This window comes from Topomyia yanbarensis, chromosome 3, assembly GCF_030247195.1.
Source record: "Topomyia yanbarensis strain Yona2022 chromosome 3, ASM3024719v1, whole genome shotgun sequence".
In the NCBI taxonomy this organism is placed as follows: Eukaryota; Metazoa; Arthropoda; class Insecta; order Diptera; family Culicidae; genus Topomyia; species Topomyia yanbarensis.
The window spans coordinates 62,618,918-62,639,461 of NC_080672.1; the positions used below are offsets into that span (position 1 = coordinate 62,618,918).

At 40.2% G+C, this 20,544-nt stretch overlaps 1 protein-coding gene across 1 annotated transcript in view; it reads right to left on the reverse strand.

The window, feature by feature from the left end:
• Positions 1–7,279: 7,279 nt before the first annotated feature.
• Positions 7,280–20,544, reverse strand: part of LOC131691060 (tetraspanin-2A) — a 211,064-nt gene continuing 197,799 nt past the window's right edge. The window contains exon 5 of the mRNA XM_058977220.1: positions 7,280–7,591. Within this exon, the coding sequence (XP_058833203.1) occupies positions 7,517–7,591 (75 nt within the window). The 3' untranslated portion in view covers positions 7,280–7,516. The remainder of the gene's footprint in view (positions 7,592–20,544) is intronic.

Sequence of the window (20,544 nt, forward strand, 5' to 3'; positions counted from 1 at the left end):
AATTTGAAATTTGAAATTTGAAATTTGAAATTTGAAATTTGAAATTTGAAATTTGAAATTTGAAATTTGAAATTTGAAATTTGAAATTTGAAATTTGAAATTTGAAATTTGAAATTTGAAATTTGAAATTTGAAATTTGAAATTTGAAATTTGAAATTTGAAATTTGAAATTTGAAATTTGAAATTTGAAATTTGAAATTTGAAATTTGAAATTTGAAATTTGAAATTTGAAATTTGAAATTTGAAATTTGAAATTTGAAATTTGAAATTTGAAATTTGAAATTTGAAATTTGAAATTTGAAATTTGAAATTTGAAATTTGAAATTTGAAATTTGAAATTTGAAATTTGAAATTTGAAATTTGAAATTTGAAATTTGAAATTTGAAATTTGAAATTTGAAATTTGAAATTTGAAATTTGAAATTTGAAATTTGAAATTTGAAATTTGAAATTTGAAATTTGAAATTTGAAATTTGAAATTTGAAATTTGAAATTTGAAATTTGAAATTTGAAATTTGAAATTTGAAATTTGAAATTTGAAATTTGAAATTTGAAATTTGAAATTTGAAATTTGAAATTTGAAATTTGAAATTTGAAATTTGAAATTTGAAATTTGAAATTTGAAATTTGAAATTTGAAATTTGAAATTTGAAATTTGAAATTTGAAATTTGAAATTTGAAATTTGAAATTTGAAATTTGAAATTTGAAATTTGAAATTTGAAATTTGAAATTTGAAATTTGAAATTTGAAATTTGAAATTTGAAATTTGAAATTTGAAATTTGAAATTTGAAATTTGAAATTTGAAATTTGAAATTTGAAATTTGAAATTTGAAATTTGAAATTTGAAATTTGAAATTTGAAATTTGAAATTTGAAATTTGAAATTTGAAATTTGAAATTTGAAATTTGAAATTTGAAATTTGAAATTTGAAATTTGAAATTTGAAATTTGAAATTTGAAATTTGAAATTTGAAATTTGAAATTTGAAATTTGAAATTTGAAATTTGAAATTTGAAATTTGAAATTTGAAATTTGAAATTTGAAATTTGAAATTTGAAATTTGAAATTTGAAATTTGAAATTTGAAATTTGAAATTTGAAATTTGAAATTTGAAATTTGAAATTTGAAATTTGAAATTTGAAATTTGAAATTTGAAATTTGAAATTTGAAATTTGAAATTTGAAATTTGAAATTTGAAATTTGAAATTTGAAATTTGAAATTTGAAATTTGAAATTTGAAATTTGAAATTTGAAATTTGAAATTTGAAATTTGAAATTTGAAATTTGAAATTTGAAATTTGAAATTTGAAATTTGAAATTTGAAATTTGAAATTTGAAATTTGAAATTTGAAATTTGAAATTTGAAATTTGAAATTTGAAATTTGAAATTTGAAATTTGAAATTTGAAATTTGAAATTTGAAATTTGAAATTTGAAATTTGAAATTTGAAATTTGAAATTTGAAATTTGAAATTTGAAATTTGAAATTTGAAATTTGAAATTTGAAATTTGAAATTTGAAATTTGAAATTTGAAATTTGAAATTTGAAATTTGAAATTTGAAATTTGAAATTTGAAATTTGAAATTTGAAATTTGAAATTTGAAATTTGAAATTTGAAATTTGAAATTTGAAATTTGAAATTTGAAATTTGAAATTTGAAATTTGAAATTTGAAATTTGAAATTTGAAATTTGAAATTTGAAATTTGAAATTTGAAATTTGAAATTTGAAATTTGAAATTTGAAATTTGAAATTTGAAATTTGAAATTTGAAATTTGAAATTTGAAATTTGAAATTTGAAATTTGAAATTTGAAATTTGAAATTTGAAATTTGAAATTTGAAATTTGAAATTTGAAATTTGAAATTTGAAATTTGAAATTTGAAATTTGAAATTTGAAATTTGAAATTTGAAATTTGAAATTTGAAATTTGAAATTTGAAATTTGAAATTTGAAATTTGAAATTTGAAATTTGAAATTTGAAATTTGAAATTTGAAATTTGAAATTTGAAATTTGAAATTTGAAATTTGAAATTTGAAATTTGAAATTTGAAATTTGAAATTTGAAATTTGAAATTTGAAATTTGAAATTTGAAATTTGAAATTTGAAATTTGAAATTTGAAATTTGAAATTTGAAATTTGAAATTTGAAATTTGAAATTTGAAATTTGAAATTTGAAATTTGAAATTTGAAATTTGAAATTTGAAATTTGAAATTTGAAATTTGAAATTTGAAATTTGAAATTTGAAATTTGAAATTTGAAATTTGAAATTTGAAATTTGAAATTTGAAATTTGAAATTTGAAATTTGAAATTTGAAATTTGAAATTTGAAATTTGAAATTTGAAATTTGAAATTTGAAATTTGAAATTTGAAATTTGAAATTTGAAATTTGAAATTTGAAATTTGAAATTTGAAATTTGAAATTTGAAATTTGAAATTTGAAATTTGAAATTTGAAATTTGAAATTTGAAATTTGAAATTTGAAATTTGAAATTTGAAATTTGAAATTTGAAATTTGAAATTTGAAATTTGAAATTTGAAATTTGAAATTTGAAATTTGAAATTTGAAATTTGAAATTTGAAATTTGAAATTTGAAATTTGAAATTTGAAATTTGAAATTTGAAATTTGAAATTTGAAATTTGAAATTTGAAATTTGAAATTTGAAATTTGAAATTTGAAATTTGAAATTTGAAATTTGAAATTTGAAATTTGAAATTTGAAATTTGAAATTTGAAATTTGAAATTTGAAATTTGAAATTTGAAATTTGAAATTTGAAATTTGAAATTTGAAATTTGAAATTTGAAATTTGAAATTTGAAATTTGAAATTTGAAATTTGAAATTTGAAATTTGAAATTTGAAATTTGAAATTTGAAATTTGAAATTTGAAATTTGAAATTTGAAATTTGAAATTTGAAATTTGAAATTTGAAATTTGAAATTTGAAATTTGAAATTTGAAATTTGAAATTTGAAATTTGAAATTTGAAATTTGAAATTTGAAATTTGAAATTTGAAATTTGAAATTTGAAATTTGAAATTTGAAATTTGAAATTTGAAATTTGAAATTTGAAATTTGAAATTTGAAATTTGAAATTTGAAATTTGAAATTTGAAATTTGAAATTTGAAATTTGAAATTTGAAATTTGAAATTTGAAATTTGAAATTTGAAATTTGAAATTTGAAATTTGAAATTTGAAATTTGAAATTTGAAATTTGAAATTTGAAATTTGAAATTTGAAATTTGAAATTTGAAATTTGAAATTTGAAATTTGAAATTTGAAATTTGAAATTTGAAATTTGAAATTTGAAATTTGAAATTTGAAATTTGAAATTTGAAATTTGAAATTTGAAATTTGAAATTTGAAATTTGAAATTTGAAATTTGAAATTTGAAATTTGAAATTTGAAATTTGAAATTTGAAATTTGAAATTTGAAATTTGAAATTTGAAATTTGAAATTTGAAATTTGAAATTTGAAATTTGAAATTTGAAATTTGAAATTTGAAATTTGAAATTTGAAATTTGAAATTTGAAATTTGAAATTTGAAATTTGAAATTTGAAATTTGAAATTTGAAATTTGAAATTTGAAATTTGAAATTTGAAATTTGAAATTTGAAATTTGAAATTTGAAATTTGAAATTTGAAATTTGAAATTTGAAATTTGAAATTTGAAATTTGAAATTTGAAATTTGAAATTTGAAATTTGAAATTTGAAATTTGAAATTTGAAATTTGAAATTTGAAATTTGAAATTTGAAATTTGAAATTTGAAATTTGAAATTTGAAATTTGAAATTTGAAATTTGAAATTTGAAATTTGAAATTTGAAATTTGAAATTTGAAATTTGAAATTTGAAATTTGAAATTTGAAATTTGAAATTTGAAATTTGAAATTTGAAATTTGAAATTTGAAATTTGAAATTTGAAATTTGAAATTTGAAATTTGAAATTTGAAATTTGAAATTTGAAATTTGAAATTTGAAATTTGAAATTTGAAATTTGAAATTTGAAATTTGAAATTTGAAATTTGAAATTTGAAATTTGAAATTTGAAATTTGAAATTTGAAATTTGAAATTTGAAATTTGAAATTTGAAATTTGAAATTTGAAATTTGAAATTTGAAATTTGAAATTTGAAATTTGAAATTTGAAATTTGAAATTTGAAATTTGAAATTTGAAATTTGAAATTTGAAATTTGAAATTTGAAATTTGAAATTTGAAATTTGAAATTTGAAATTTGAAATTTGAAATTTGAAATTTGAAATTTGAAATTTGAAATTTGAAATTTGAAATTTGAAATTTGAAATTTGAAATTTGAAATTTGAAATTTGAAATTTGAAATTTGAAATTTGAAATTTGAAATTTGAAATTTGAAATTTGAAATTTGAAATTTGAAATTTGAAATTTGAAATTTGAAATTTGAAATTTGAAATTTGAAATTTGAAATTTGAAATTTGAAATTTGAAATTTGAAATTTGAAATTTGAAATTTGAAATTTGAAATTTGAAATTTGAAATTTGAAATTTGAAATTTGAAATTTGAAATTTGAAATTTGAAATTTGAAATTTGAAATTTGAAATTTGAAATTTGAAATTTGAAATTTGAAATTTGAAATTTGAAATTTGAAATTTGAAATTTGAAATTTGAAATTTGAAATTTGAAATTTGAAATTTGAAATTTGAAATTTGAAATTTGAAATTTGAAATTTGAAATTTGAAATTTGAAATTTGAAATTTGAAATTTGAAATTTGAAATTTGAAATTTGAAATTTGAAATTTGAAATTTGAAATTTGAAATTTGAAATTTGAAATTTGAAATTTGAAATTTGAAATTTGAAATTTGAAATTTGAAATTTGAAATTTGAAATTTGAAATTTGAAATTTGAAATTTGAAATTTGAAATTTGAAATTTGAAATTTGAAATTTGAAATTTGAAATTTGAAATTTGAAATTTGAAATTTGAAATTTGAAATTTGAAATTTGAAATTTGAAATTTGAAATTTGAAATTTGAAATTTGAAATTTGAAATTTGAAATTTGAAATTTGAAATTTGAAATTTGAAATTTGAAATTTGAAATTTGAAATTTGAAATTTGAAATTTGAAATTTGAAATTTGAAATTTGAAATTTGAAATTTGAAATTTGATGCTTCGAAATTTCGAAAATTTGAAAATTCGAGAACTCGAAAATTCAAAAATTCGAAAATTTCAAAAAGTCGAGAATTCAAAATTTCAAATATTCGAGAATTCGAAAATTCAAAAATTTCATAAAGTCGAAAATTCAAAATTTCGAAAATTAGAAAATTAGAAAATTAGAAAATTAGAAAATTAGAAAATTAGAAAATTAGAAAATTAGAAAATTAGAAAATTAGAAAATTAGAAAATTAGAAAATTAGAAAATTAGAAAATTAGAAAATTAGAAAATTAGAAAATTAGAAAATTAGAAAATTAGAAAATTAGAAAATTAGAAAATTAGAAAATTAGAAAATTAGAAAATTAGAAAATTAGAAAATTAGAAAATTAGAAAATTAGAAAATTAGAAAATTAGAAAATTAGAAAATTAGAAAATTAGAAAATTAGAAAAATAGAAAATTAGAAAATTAGAAAATTAGAAAATTTTAAAATTTGAACATTAGAAAACTAGAAAATAAAAAAATTAGAAAATTTGTAATTTAGAAAATTAGAAAATTCAAAAATTCGAAGATTCGAAAATTGGTTTGAAGATCCGAAAATTCGAATATTCAAAAATTCGATAATTCAAAAAATCGTAAATTGTAAGTTTGGAAAATGTTAAATTTTAAATTTGATATTCTCATCTTTAATTTTGAATTTTTTAATGTCGTCGTTGGTTCGCATCTAGATATCGTTAGTGAAGCTCACTAAACGAATCTAAAATCAGAAAATCAAGAATTGTTGAAACATGTTTTTCTGTTAGCTCTGAACTGCAACATATCGTCCTCCACTTTTCAACAAATTATCGCATGAAAAAGCAATCCGTTGGACCAGATAATAAAGACCTCTGTTGATGTTGCATGTTTTGTTGCTGGTTGGTGATAACTGTGATGACGATGATGATGATGATTATTATTATGAGATCTCGAATAGCACAACCTTTCATTAACGAACATCGGGAGTTGAGGCGCCCATGACGAGGGTTAAGATAGACAGACGGTTGCCGCGTCGCCATCATCCCTATAGCTGTGTCGATTTCAATGACACTCAGGCAGTCGGTTGACGGACGTCGAAACGTGGTTCATCTCCGCCGGTGATGGAGTTGATCAATGAGACGCTTCAACGAACGTAACTATGTAGCACCGCACCGGGCGGACGGGGGCAGGATATCACTGTGTTTTCCCGTGCCCGTCCCGTTTCCATCCACCGCATCCCCGGTTGATATGATGTCAGGCAGCAGCCGGGCGAGGGACGTTCGTCGATTCGATCCGATCCGGCAAGAATCATACTCACACGGCGGCGTAGCAAAACGTGATGATACAATGTGACATAGATGGGTGACTTTTTACGATATGACTTATCATTACTCGGCACATGTCGTAACGTTAGGTTTTATTGAGTTCATTCGCTTGCCTAATGGGTCGAAGTTTTTTTTTACGATAATGGAGTTATTTGCTGGGTAGCCTCCTTATTTGGAGTAGAATTATTTCCATATTCTAATTGAATTCCTGGATGCTGATGGCGATGGCCACTCGAGACAGAGCAGAGAGTCCACTTTTTATTGCCCAGGCCAGGCAAAGAAATAATTAAAACTGATGTTTTGTGGAAAATGCATTTTACCACCTTCGTCCCATTTTTCTCCCTGTTTTAACGAGTGAGAGAAGGTGAAAGAGACTACCCCAGAGCAGCGATGGATGAGTGGTGGTTGAAGCTCTCGAGTGCTTTCGTTCTGCCTTACGCTGGCTGTTGGCTGCAGTTAATTAGATGACATTATTAAATTTGTCTTCCAGAACCGCAATTTTTGCAACCGAGACGTCGTGATGAAGGGGTGGGGGGGAGGGGGCAAATGGGAATACTCCTTTTGCTAGTGGGATTTTTACCTTCAGTTTAGTTAGTGCTTCTTTCACAACTTGTTCCAGTCCGGCATCAGATAGGACACAAGCCGGATAGAGCAGTTCCGTCCATCAGCCTGAATCGCTCAGGGAAAATAATGGAACATAATTGAAAACTGCAAATTGAATGGAGAAAATTTTAATTGGACTGGTGACATCAACAAGAACAAAGAGTAAACCTTGCCAGCAAAGTTGTGCTGTTGTTTTTTTTGTACTTTCCAAAGCTAGTGTTCACTCTGGCGTGTTATTTATTCGTAAATTAGTATTTTCTTAAAACTAGTTTAGGCAAAACAGGTTGTTTATTATCAAAAAAGTTGATATAATAAAAGTTAGCCTAGTTAACGAAGAGGAAAAACTGTCATAATCTTAATTGTAGTTCAATTTGAAGGATGGATGTTGCTGCTTTTTTGTAAATTGTCCTCCGCAGGAAGTTGAGCAGAACCGAAACTCTTGTTTAGCGTCTGTACATGGCTTCTTCCTCACGTTTAAGGGCTTGTACCAAGACGATACCCAAAACGACGTTGGCAGTCTGGAAATGAATAAAAAATGAATAATATTAACATTTTTGAAAAAAATTGGTGGGTAAAATCATTAACGGAAAAAATGATATTGTTCTGCCCTTTTGAATCTCCACAAAATCTATTTTTTTTATTTTTGTGTAATTTTTATGCTGCAGGTCCCAAAAAAATTTTTTTTTTGGGCCAGCCAAATAAAAATTGCGCAAAAACAAAAAAAAAATAGATTTTGTGGAGGTAAAAAGATTAAAAAAAAACTGCAAATGGAGACGCGCGGTAATTATTGATATCAAATTAAAGTAATTGATTTAAAGTTAAAATAATGGCATGAAGATATACACAGCATTGAAATAATATTGAGAGGATGGTCCACAAGGTTTATACAAGTGCACAAATGACAGGAGCCGAGTATAAAGGGCAGTTTCTAAGATGTCTATAGTATCCATTCCATGAAGCAGAACGAACCATCATCAGACGGAGATTAAAATAAAGTATGCTTAAACGTTTAAATATATGAATAAACACAAGCATTATTAATAACATAAAATCAAATTGTATATGTTTAAATTCTCGTTTGTTTCAATAAATCACATGTGATGTGATATTAAACCATAATCATAATAAATAATAATAAATACGTGTCTAGTGGATGCGAGTAAACTTACGGTAGCCCCGACATACTTTATCATAAAACATTTACTCAATGCCTGTAGCCCAAAAAATCTGTTTGAAGAAGTAACGTGGAGAAAAAATTCGAACCATGACGAAAACAAAATTATGCGTGTACCAAACTACTGTTTAGTGAAGTTATTCTTGCTTATCAATTTACGCCAAAAATAAACTCAACGTTCCAAAGTTATTCAAAATCATCTTATTTGAATGATTAAGATATAACAATCATTTTAAAGCACCCTAATGAAATGGAAATTAACTCCTTTCAATATTAAACAAAACATAAATGCGGCGTACCAAAATAACAAACAAATTAAGAACCTTAACAACAAGATAATTATTTTTAGCCTCTCTAACGAGTGGTTTTTTTTAATATGTTTTCATATCAAAACGAAATGCAACATGCAACTACTACTACTACTACTAAATATAGTTGAGGAGGGATTTTTTCTACTATGTTTTAATATTAAAATGAAATTCAGCGCACGATCATAACAATCCCACAGTTTTATGAACGATTACATCAAAATAATTATTTTTGAACCACCCTAATGAATGAGAATTTCTTTTTGCCTTTCTCATATGGAAAGGTTATGCAATCGGTCGGAATTTCGACTTTTTAACCGAGACCGGCCGGGCCGAATCTGTCGTACCAGTCAACTTAGTTCGTCGAGATCGGAAAATGTCTGTATGTGTGTGCGTGTGTGTATGTGTGAGTGTATATATGTGTGTTTTTTTTTTTTTTTTTTTTTACAATGGAGAAGACCTTTATGTCCTAGCCCAGTACACGTGCTAACGGTAGGGTCCAATCTACCACACGGGGTGCACTGGGGGCGTGTCGGACTCGAATGGTGACCAGCCATTAATACCGACTAAACTCCATTGGGCTCCGCCATCATTCCTCCCAGGAACTACCTCTCGGTATTACTTCTGGGGGGATGGCTGTACTGAATGTACTCATTCACTCTCACTCACGCGATCATACATCCTGTATGAGGCTTACTTGGGTGCTCTCTCAATCACACTTTGATTCACTCTCAAACACTCCCACATGAGGCTGACTTTTGTGCTCACCTTTTACGTTCCATGCGAGGCTGACTTGTGTGCTCACCTTACTCATTCCTTGCTAGGCTTACTTTTGTGCTCGCCCTACCCATCCATGTGAGGCTGACTTGGGTGCTCACCCTATCACCTGATTTACTCTCAATCGTGCCACTCTATTGTACCTTTGTCACTCCCTCTGGCATCCCATGTGGGACATTTTCCTTAGGCCCCACTTCTGACATACCATGCGAGGCTGACTTTTGTGCTCACCTTTTTCATTCCTTGCTAGGCTGACTTTTGTGCTAGCCTCTACCAACCTGTGAGGCTGACTTTTATGCTCACCCTTAACATGCAATGTGAGACTGACTTGGATGCTCACCCTTTCACTCCTCTGCCACGCCATGAGGCATCGATAGCTTAGTTCCAACATACTACGCTACGACCCTCCCGTCTTGGCATGAGGCAGTCCACTTATACGCCTATACACTCACTCTTCTGTCTTGCTTCGGGGTGGCTGGGTTTACCCCTTACGCGGTTGCCATTCGCTGCGCCAACCTACCTCGGCATGACAGACCATTCACTCTCTTATTTTGCGCTTGGCCTTTTTCGCTCCAGCTAACCAATCACTAGTTAGCCGTGCCCGTCGTCTATTGCTCGGTTCGCCAGATTACCTGTAGCCTACTGGCAATCTGGATGGTAGCAGCCGAGACTGCGTTCCACTTCTCCACCGTTTGACACATCCGCTGAATAAGGGTATCCGGGGTTGTGTCCCAGCCACAGACGTCAAGCATTGCTCTTCTTTCGACGTCGAACCGATGACATACGAACAGTATGTGTTCAGCAGTTTCATCTACACCTGGGCAGTCCGGGCAGACTGGGACCTCCGCGTGTCCGAACCTGTGGAGGTACTGACGGAAACAGCCATGGCCTGACAGGAATTGTGTCAGGTGGAAGTGAACTTCCCCATGGGGTCTTCCCACCCAGCTCGATATGTTAGGTATCAGCCGGTGGGTCCACCTACCTTTCGAGGAGTTGTCCCACTCACGCTGCCATCTGGCGACCGAGGTCACCCTGGTGCGCTCGCGGGCTCCCCTATTTCCACGTAGCTCAAAGCACTCCTCATCTTCCCGAATGACCAGCCCGACTGGCATCATGCTCGCTATCACGCAGGATGCATCGTGTGATACCGTGCGGTAGGCAGATATCACTCTGAGGCACATCACGCGGTAGGTGCTCTCCAGTTTCTGTAGGTAACTGGTTACCCTCAGTGCTCTTGACCATGACGGGCCGCCGTACCTGAGGATAGATACGGCAACGCCTGCCAGTAACCTACGTCTACTGGCGCACACCTTTGAGCTGTTGGACATTATTCTCGATAGTGCCGCAACAGCAGTCGACGCTCTCTTGCACGTATAGTCGACATGGCTGCCGAAGGTCAGCTTGTCGTCTATAATGACTCCGAGAGACTTCAGACTTCGCTGTGAAGTGATCGCGACTTCTCCCACATGGATAACTGCATGTTGTGCCGACTTGCGGTTGTTGACGATAACTACCTCCGTCTTATGATGAGCGAGCTCCAGGCCTCTCGCGCTCATCCATTCCTCCACCGTGCTAATCGCGTGTTCTGCGGTTAGTTCTACCTCAGGAATTGACTCCCCGTAGACCTCCAAGGTTACGTCGTCGGCAAAGCCGACGATCTTGACCCCAGGAGGGAACTTCAGTCTCAGAACCCCGTCATACATGAGGTTCCATAGCACCGGGCCTAGGATCGAGCCCTGCGGGACTCCGGCGGTAATCGGAACCCTTTTCTGACCGGCATCGGTCTCGTATAGCAGTACGCGGTTTTGGAAGTAACTTTCCAGGATCCGGTACAGACCCACCGGTAGGCTAAGCCGGTGTAACGAGAGCGCGATGGCATCCCAGCTTGCGCTGTTGAATGCATTCTTCACGTCAAGTGTCACTAACGCACAGTATCGAATACCTCGCCTTTTTCGTTGGATCGCTATCTCGGCAGTATTTATCACTGAGTTGAGAGCGTCCACTGTGGACTTACCCTTCCGAAAGCCAAACTGGTTGCTTGACAGACCGTCCGTACCTTCCGCGTACGGGGTGAGCCTGTTGAGGATGATCCTCTCAAGCAGTTTGCCAGTCGTGTCTATCAGACAGATTGGTCTGTACGCCGATGGGTCGCCTGGCGGCTTCCCGGGCTTCGGCAACAGCACCAGTTTCTGCCTTTTCCATCTATCGGGGAAACGGCACTCGTCAAGGCATCTCTGCATAGCTAGCCTGAACATGTTCGGGTTCGCTATGATCGCTGCCTTGAGAGCGTTGTTCGGGACTCCATCCGGCCCTGGAGCTTTGTTCATTGCTAGGGATTTAGCCACTGCGAGTAGTTCTTCGTTCGTCACTGGAGCCACCATTTCGACCGTGCCCGCACTGTCTCGTAGTGCAGGTGGCCAGGGGCTTGTGGCTCGAGACGGGAAGAGTACTTCGATAATCGTTGCCAACCGGTCCGGAGACCGTTCTGGGGGTGAGGAGCCCCCTTTGGTCTTGGCCATCACAATCCGGTAGGCGTCACCCCACGGATTCGCGTTGGCACTCTCACACAGGTTGTCGAAACACGCTCTCTTGCTGCTTTTAATAGCCTTGTTAAGGGCTAATTTCGCAGCTCGAAACACTTCACGGCGGTTCTCTCTTGCATCCTCGGTGCGAGCTCTTTGCATCCTACGTCTAGCTCTGAGACAGGCTGACCGTAGAGCTGCAATCTCGGCACTCCACCAGTATACCGGGCATCTACCGTTTCTTGGCAGTGTTTTTCTCGGCATAGTGGCGTCGCACGCGCGTGATAGAACAGCTACCAGCGCATCCCCGCTTAGACTGTCGGTGTTGGCCTCCAGTCCCAGGGCCGCGGTGAAAGCTTCGCTGTCGAAGTGATTGGACTTCCACCCGCTTACCTGACAGGGATCTCCCGCCCTCGGATGCTGCACACCATAGTTGATCTTAAAGCGGATTGCTAAATGATCACTATGGGTGTAGCCTTCGTCTACCCTCCATTCCATGCCTGGAGCCAGACTCGGGCTGGCAAAGGTCAAATCAATCCACGCCTCCACTCCGTTTCTACGGAATGTACTAGCGGAGCCATCATTAGCTAGCACAGTATCGAGTTTCGCAAACGCTTCCATTAGCGCTTGACCCCTGCTATTTGTACAGCGGCTGCCCCACTCCACTGCCCAAGCGTTGAAGTCTCCCGCTATTACTACCGGTTTCCGGCCCACGAGGTCCGACGAGAGCCTGTCGATCATCTGGTAGAACTGTTCTATTGGCCACCTTGGTGGGGCGTAGCAGCTGCAATAGAACACACCATTGATCTTGGCAATCGCCACACCCTCGGCGGAGGGGTGTATTACCTCTTGAACCGGGAACCTTCCCGTTGTACAGATTGCCACCATTCCAGACCCGTCCGACACCCAATTGCCGTTGCCGGCAGGGATGCTGTACGGGTCTGATAAGAGGGCGACATCTGTCCTCGACTCCGAGACCGACTGCCACAGCAGCTGTTGAGCTGCTGCACAATGGTTAAGATTTAGCTGTGTGACTCTCACGGCTTCTTCTTATTTAACTCGCCGAAGGGACACGAAGGTCCGCCCATAGCATGTTTATGGGCTTGCTTCTTAGAGGTGCAGATAAGGCACTTATATGCCTTAGTGCACCCCCGCTCTTTATGCCCCTCCTCGCCGCATCTACGACATAGCTTACTCCTGTCTAGGCCTTTGCATTCGTAAGCTTTATGGCCGGATTCTAGGCACCGATAGCACCTGTCCACTGAAGGCGGCTGGGGTATACTGATAGGGCATACCGACCAGCCGATCTTCAGCTTCCCTTTCTCGGTTACCTTTTTGGCATCCGCATTGAGTAGCCTGAGGTAGGCTACTTGGGTGCCAGAGGGTCCGTCCCTCAATCGCACAGAGGCCCGCTCGATTGTGACGCCGCATTGCTCCTTGACGGCTGCGGCGACGTCTTCTGCGGTCGCGAACTCGTCCAAGTGTTTGCACTGGAGAGTTGTTTCCGCACCTAGCGACCTGATTTGGGCGCCCTCACCAAGGACCTCTTGGGCCAAGGCCTTGTATATTGCACTTGATTGTGCGCCTCGCTTCAACACCAGGAGCATCTCTCCCGTGTTGGTGCGTCTTACGCTACGCACATCCTGCCGAAGGGCCGAGAGACTTTCGGCCGCCTTCATCGATTTAAGGACATCGGCGTATTTGTCCTTGTCGGTTTTTAACCACAAGGCTTCGCCTCTGTCCTTGGCCTTCCTCGCAGGCCGCGGTACCTCCGGTTTCGGTGCCGGCTTTTTCTTGGTGACCAGCGTCCAGGGGTTTGAGCCCCCCTGCCCCGGTCGTGCCGGGTTGCTGGTACCATCGCTCTCCACAGCGAGGTCACTCTCGCCCTCGCTTACCTCACCCAGGCGGCGTTTGACCTTGACGGTTGCACGCCGAGTGGTGTCGGTTTTGGCACCCTCGCCTGGCGACTTCCTAGGGCGCTTCGCATTCGATGCCGTCTTGCGATTGCCCTTTCCTTTTCCCTTCGAGGGGAACTCAGTCGCCGCTCCGATCGACGTGGCTGCTCCGTAGAAGGTAAAGGCCACTGTCTGTGAACCTCTATCGACCTTCTCTCTTTCCTCCCTATTGGAGGCCACTGTCTGGGTTTCTCTGTCGGGCCTCTCCCGACATTTCACCCTCTCAACATAGGCCTGCTGTTCCTGTCTTGCGACACGAACAGCTTTCCGGAGCTCCAGAAGGCTCAACTTCAACTCCTTGGCTATGTTCTGCTTTGCGCTAGCGAAGTCGATTATAGAATCGAGTTGCTTCGCTACTTTGCGCATCGCAGCTATTGGCCCCTCCGATGCATTGGTAGGGTTATTGCCTACCGCCGCTGGGGGGTCACTGGTGCTTTCGGATGCAGCACTCATCGCTCCACTACTCTCCCCACGGAGGGGAGACCTCGCCAAACCACCTCTTGCGAAGGGGTTTGGCACCTCCGTCTGTTTGTTTTTATTTTTATTTACCTCCATGTATAGTCCCACGAGTAGCGCGAGAAATATATGTCCGCCACGCCAGAGCTCCGCATTAGCGTGGTAAGGGACGCTTACTGTGGGGGTTGCCCAGGTACCCCACAGGCTCCGTTAACGATCGAGCATCTTTTTCACCCCCTCGATCACTCATCCCTCGGCACGGGTCGCTTCACGCCTTGGAATTGGGGTTATGCCCTACCTTGCTTTACGTGGTGATCTCGGCCCGGATCATCACAACCATCCTCCTTTACCAGGGCTTTGGACCTGTAGCTCTGGTTCTCAATAGTTCCATGTACGTATGTTATTACAGACATGCTACTATTGGGATCCGTCATTCGCTAGCGGAGTTATATGTGTGTATGTATGTAAGTATGTATGTATGTATGTATGTATGTATGTTTTTTTTGTAGAGAGCAGTAAAAAATTTTCAGGAAAACCCTGAGTGAGGAAAAATGTTCAAAAACCCCAATGTCTCAGGGAACGGGTTTGGGCTGCCATCACCCGACCCGCTAAAAACCTCTGCTCTTGCCCAGAACCTGATTTCTCCCCGGCACTACCTTACGGCATTACTTCGGGGAGGGGTTTTTATGTGCATAGCACACACTCTAATTCAACTACTTACTAGTTCGTTTCTTCCGCAGTGTTACAGCCCCACTCCTCTACACACCACCAATTCTCTACCATCCACACAGACTGGCAAGTTCTGTCCCGAGCAGTCGGAAAGCTGGCTGTGAGTCGAGGCTTAGTACTCCTCCCCTACGAGTACAGTCTGAGCGGCAAACTTCTGACTGTCTAATTCACCGAGCCCTTCTGCTCGCTTGTGCCGGTTAGCACCGCAACTCCCTTCTCGCACCATTCAGCACCGTTTACTCATTGAGCACCAGACTTGTTCGCGAACTACTCGGTCTAGTCCCCGACGATGGACCTAGCCTACTCCGACGGAGAATTCCCCGGCGAGAGAAGTTCTCCCGAAACCGAGCCAACCAACCAGATGTCGAGGTCAGTTCGACGATTCCGGTGGAGCAGGGCGTCCGGTTCGCTGATGCCCCGACGACCTGCGACTGGTGGTATTTCGTCGCGGTCTACTCAGTCTAGTCCCCGACGGTGGATCTAGCTTACGCCGACGAAAAGTTCCCCGACGAAGGAGGCTCTCCCGATACCGATTCTTCTTTTGTTTTAGCACCACAATTTCTTGAGCCCTTTGGCTTCCTCTCGTTCCGTTTCGCTCTACTTTCCCGATGAGCCATTCAGCTCCCGCCCTCACTTGTTCGCGAACTACTCAGTCTAGTCCTCAACAATGGATCTAGCCTATTCTTCTGCAATCGAGCGGTAGATTTCTCCTGATTCCGTTGTTCGTTTTTGTGAGCCATTTAGCTCTCCGCGTCGTCCCGATCTACTCGATCTAGTCCCCGGCGGTGGATCTAGCCTACTCAACGGGCCATACAGTAGGTGCTGAGGTCTATCCGGCGATTCCGGTTGGGGCGTAGCTTCCGGTTCACCAGCGCCCCAACGACCCACTGCTAGCTCTGCGACGCGGTCTACTCGGTCTAATCCCCGGCGGTGGATCTAGCCTACTCACGAGCTACCCGGTAGGATGTCGAGGTCGGTTCAGCGATTCCGGTGAAGCTTGACGTCCGGTTCCCAGGCGCCCCGACGACCCAACTCGGTGCTACTTCACGTACTACTCAACTGGTCCCCGGCGGTGGACCTAGTCTGCACAGTTGGAGAGTTCCCCAGCGGCGGAATTTCTCTCGAGACCCGATTTGCGGCTTCTTGCTGGTCTCTTCGCCACTTCCTCTGCAGCTCGGAGAGTATGCTCGAGACCACTCTGTTGACAGCGTCCCAGGTATGTTCGTCACGGCACATCTCTTCGACGATATTGTCCACTGTCATACCAGGTATACCCCTACGAACTTTTTCGAATCTAGGGCATTCGAAGACCACGTGTTCCGGTGTCTCCTGCACAGTCGCACACTCCGGGCAAAGGGGTGACGAAGCATGTCCAAACCGATGCAAGTGCTTCCGGAAGCATCCGTGTCCGGACAAAAACTGCGTCAAATGGAAGTTCACCTCTCCATGCTTCCTATGTACCCAGGCCGATACATTTAGGATGAGTCGGTGGGTCCACCTTCCTTTCTCCGCGTTGTCCCACTCCTGTTGCCATTTAGCCAACGAGTCCGCTCGAACCAGTCTCCTAGCGCTACGTGCATTTCTCTGCTGATAGCATTCCACGTCCTCCGCCAGGGTAATGCAGATGGGGATCATCCCGGCGATAACGCATACTGCCTCCTACGATATTCTTCTGTAGGCACTCGCGACTCGTACGGCCATCAGTCGGAATGTCCTGTTTAGCTTTTCACGGTTCCGCTTGGTTTTCAGCGCAGCACTCCAGGCAGGAACCCCATATCGGAGTATCGATGACGAAACAGTAGATAACAGACGTCTCGTGCTGCTTCTCGGATCGCCGACGTTTGGCATGATTCTCGCTATTGCGTTCGTTGCCTTCGCCGACTTTTCACAGGCGTAATAAACGTGGTTGTTGAAGCTCAACCGGTCGTCGATTATAACTCCCAATTGCTTCAATGCACGTTTCGATGCAATCACGTGATCTCCGACGTCGATCTGCATCCGTTGAACCGATCTGCAGTTACTGACCAAAAACACCTCCGTCTTGTGGTGAGCTATTTACAGCTTGACCCCGTTCATCCAGCTCTCGATCGCGACTTCTTCGAGTGTCTCACCCATCACCGTTAGTGACACGTCGTCCGCGAAACCTACGATTTTCACTTTCCTAGGCAGCTGCAACGTTAAGACCCCATCGTACATCCCGTTCCAAAGGGCTCGACCGAGAATGGAGCCCTGAGGAACGCCCGCTGTGACACGCAATGACTGCTGTCCTTCGCTCGTCTCGTACAGCAGCATGCTGCTCTGAAAGTAGCTCTTCAGGATCAGGATCTGGAACCCTCATTCTATGCAGCGATGGCTTCCCAGCTGGCACTGTTGAACGCGTTCTTCACATCTATCGTGACCACAGCGCAGTATCGATCTCCTCTTCGCTTCTGTTTAGATGACTTCTCAGCACTCTCGAGCACTATCCGAATTGCATCCACTGTCGATGCTCCTTTGCGGAAACCGAACTGCATCTTGGACAGTCCGCACTCACCTTCCGTGAATTTCGTCGACCTGTTAAGAATGATCCTTTCCAGGAGTTTTCCGAGTGTATCCAGCAGGCATATGGGCCTGTACGAAGTCGGGTCGCCAGGTGGCTTCCCTGGCTTCGGCAGCAACACCAGCTTCTGGACCTTCCATATTTTGGGGAAGTTGCCTTCATTTAGGCACTTCTGCATCACCATCCTGAACATGTCCGGATATGCCAGGATCGCAGCTTTCAGTACTACGTTTGGTATTCCATCCGGACCAGGGGCTTTCTTTAGGCGCTTCAATGCTTCTGCTAGCTCGTCGCTAGTCACTTGCCGATCCGTGCTTGTTCCTTCTTCTTCGCCGTACGGTATCGGTGGCCATATAGTTGGATCGTGCTTCGAGAAAATATCCTCGACGATTATCTTCAGCTTGCTCGGACACATTTCGGCTGGCGTCGTCGGACCCTTCATTTTCGCCATCACGACTCGGTATGCGTCACCCCAGGGATTGGCATAGCTCCTTGTGGCACTCTGACTTGCTAAGTCTGATCTCCCGTTTTAAAGCGGCCCTAGCTTCCCGAAACGCTGCCTTACGCTCTTCTCTATCTGGTTCCGACCTTGCTCTTTGGGCCCGCCTTCTGGCTCTGAGACAAGCAGCGCGTAACGTACTAAGCGTCTCGTTCCACCAGTAAGCTGGACGCCGTTTGTTGCGTGGTTCCAGTTTTCGCGGCATTGTGGCGCCTTCTTGTTAGGTCAGCCGCATCCACGTTCTCGGTTCCGCCGTTCGGCCGAAGTGCCTCAACAAAGAGGTCTTTGTTGAAGGCTTTCGTCTTCCACTTTCGTTCGCCGGTCACCCTTCTCTGTACTGCCGCGGGGTTCCGTTGACCGATACGGTAGCGAATCTCCTGGTGGTCACTATGCGTATACGTTTCGCATACTCTCCAATTCATGTTCGCCGTCAATGAGGGACGTCGATGATAGACTCCCTCCCGTCTCTCCGAAATGTGCTAACAGAGCCTTCATTGCACAATCGTACGTCTAACTTCGCTAGAGCTTCCTGCAGGATACACCCTCTTGTGTTGGTTACTCTACTGCCCCATTCCATAGCCCAGGCGTTGAAGTCACCACCAATGACTACCGGCTTCCGATCGATCGACTGCTCAGTTAACTGCTCCAGCATTAGGCTGAACTGCTCTACTGTCCACCTTGGGGGAGCGTAGCAGCTACATACGAAGATGCCGTTGATTTTGGCTATCACGAAACCCTCGTATGAACGTTCTACCACTTCTTGGATGGGGAATCTTCCCATTACTTGTATCACAGCGGTTCCTGATCTATCCGCCACCCAGTTACCGTTATTAGGGGGGACTTGATAAGGCTCTGCGATCATATCGACATCGCACATAGTTTCTGTCGTAGACTGCCACAACAGTTGCTGTGCGGTATCACAGTGATTCAGGTTTATCTGGGTCACATCCATCACCGTTGGCCTGCAGTCGCCTTCTGTAGGCTGGACACTTAAAGCCACCCGTCTGATGGTCGTTTCTTTCCGCTGGGGTGCAAAGCAAGCACTTTGGCCTCTGCGTGCAGTCTCTCACAAGATGGCCCGTCCCTCCGCATTTCCAGCACATCCCGGATCTGTCCGGGCCTTTGCAAGCCCCTGCTAAATGTCCAAAGCATTTCTCCGCTTGTTTATTTACTCGTGGGGCGGCTATCAGTAGGCATCTCGACCATCCAACTGTAACTTTACCTACCTCCAGCGCCTTGTCTGCAGCGGTTACCGGTAAACGAATCATCGCTGTTTGCGTTCCTCCGTATCCCTTCCATAACCGGATCGTCATGGGCACCTCGCCCAGTTTGCACTGCTGCTTCATAGCACCTCTCAGCTCGTCTTCCGACGTTATTTCGTCGAGGTCCTTGCACACAATTACCATCTCCGGGCTTAAGGCTTTAGCTTCTGCCTTTGCACCCATTGATTTAGTTATAGTCTCCTGCAAGGCAGAGCTACTAGTCGTTGTATTCTTCTTAAGCTCGAGGAGCATCTCACGTTTTCCCCCAAATCTTTCAGCTCCGGGTCCTCTCTGACCTTTTTGAGCAGTAGTCTCGTCATTTGCTTTGACGAGCACGGCTTCTCCCTTAGGTGCCTTCTGACGAGCCGAGGGTTCTGATTTCCTCTTCTGCTCCCCTTTTCGCTCCTCCTTCTTTTTTTTGCTGTTTCCCGCGTTTCTCCTTCCGACCTACAACGGTACTCCAGCTTTCACCCTGCAAGGTGGCGTCCTTTCCTTCAGCAGCAACAGCGTCCTCGAGCGTCTGCCTCTTTGACCCGCCTGGTCTTTCGTCTCCTGGCGAGGATCTTGTCCTCTTTGGAGTTATGGGAACTGGTGTGTTCTTCACTCCAATCTGCCTCTCCTTACCCTGTTTCGGAGGGGCTAGGAGGATAGTGGCCTTAGCCGACGCCGATGCTCGCTCAGCTGAATCTGCCCTCTGCGTTGCCGTATCGTACTCTTTCACGGCAGACAGTAGCGCCTTCCGGATTTTGATGACCATCTCCTTAATGTCTTTGTGGACATTGTTTCTCGTGCCCACGAATTTGTGGAGCTCCTCCACCAAGTGCCTCGCTACCACTACCTTTGGCGTTTGTGGGGTGTAGCTCATTCCGCTCTGCTCCGGCTGTTTTTGTTGCTGCTGTTGCTGTTGCTTCGGCTTCCCATCCTCCTGCTCTTGCTGGATGGCTTCAGCTACTACTGGTGGTGGTGACCTCACCAATCCACCTCTGGCAAACGGATTCACCGTGCCATTTATATCGGTTGCTTGTTTTTTCTCCATTTTATTGGGTCCCAGCTCCGGGCCGCTATCTCCACTCGCTGCACATAGTCGCCTCTCGCTATCCCATGATCTATGCTGCCAAAAAGCAGCAGTGAGGTCATGCAAGGGTTGACACTATCCTTCATGGGGAGTAGTGTTCAGAGCCGGATCGGCGTAAATCGGGAATGCTTCAACCGAACCTAGTACCACCAACAAAATGATAGCGCGCTTCTAA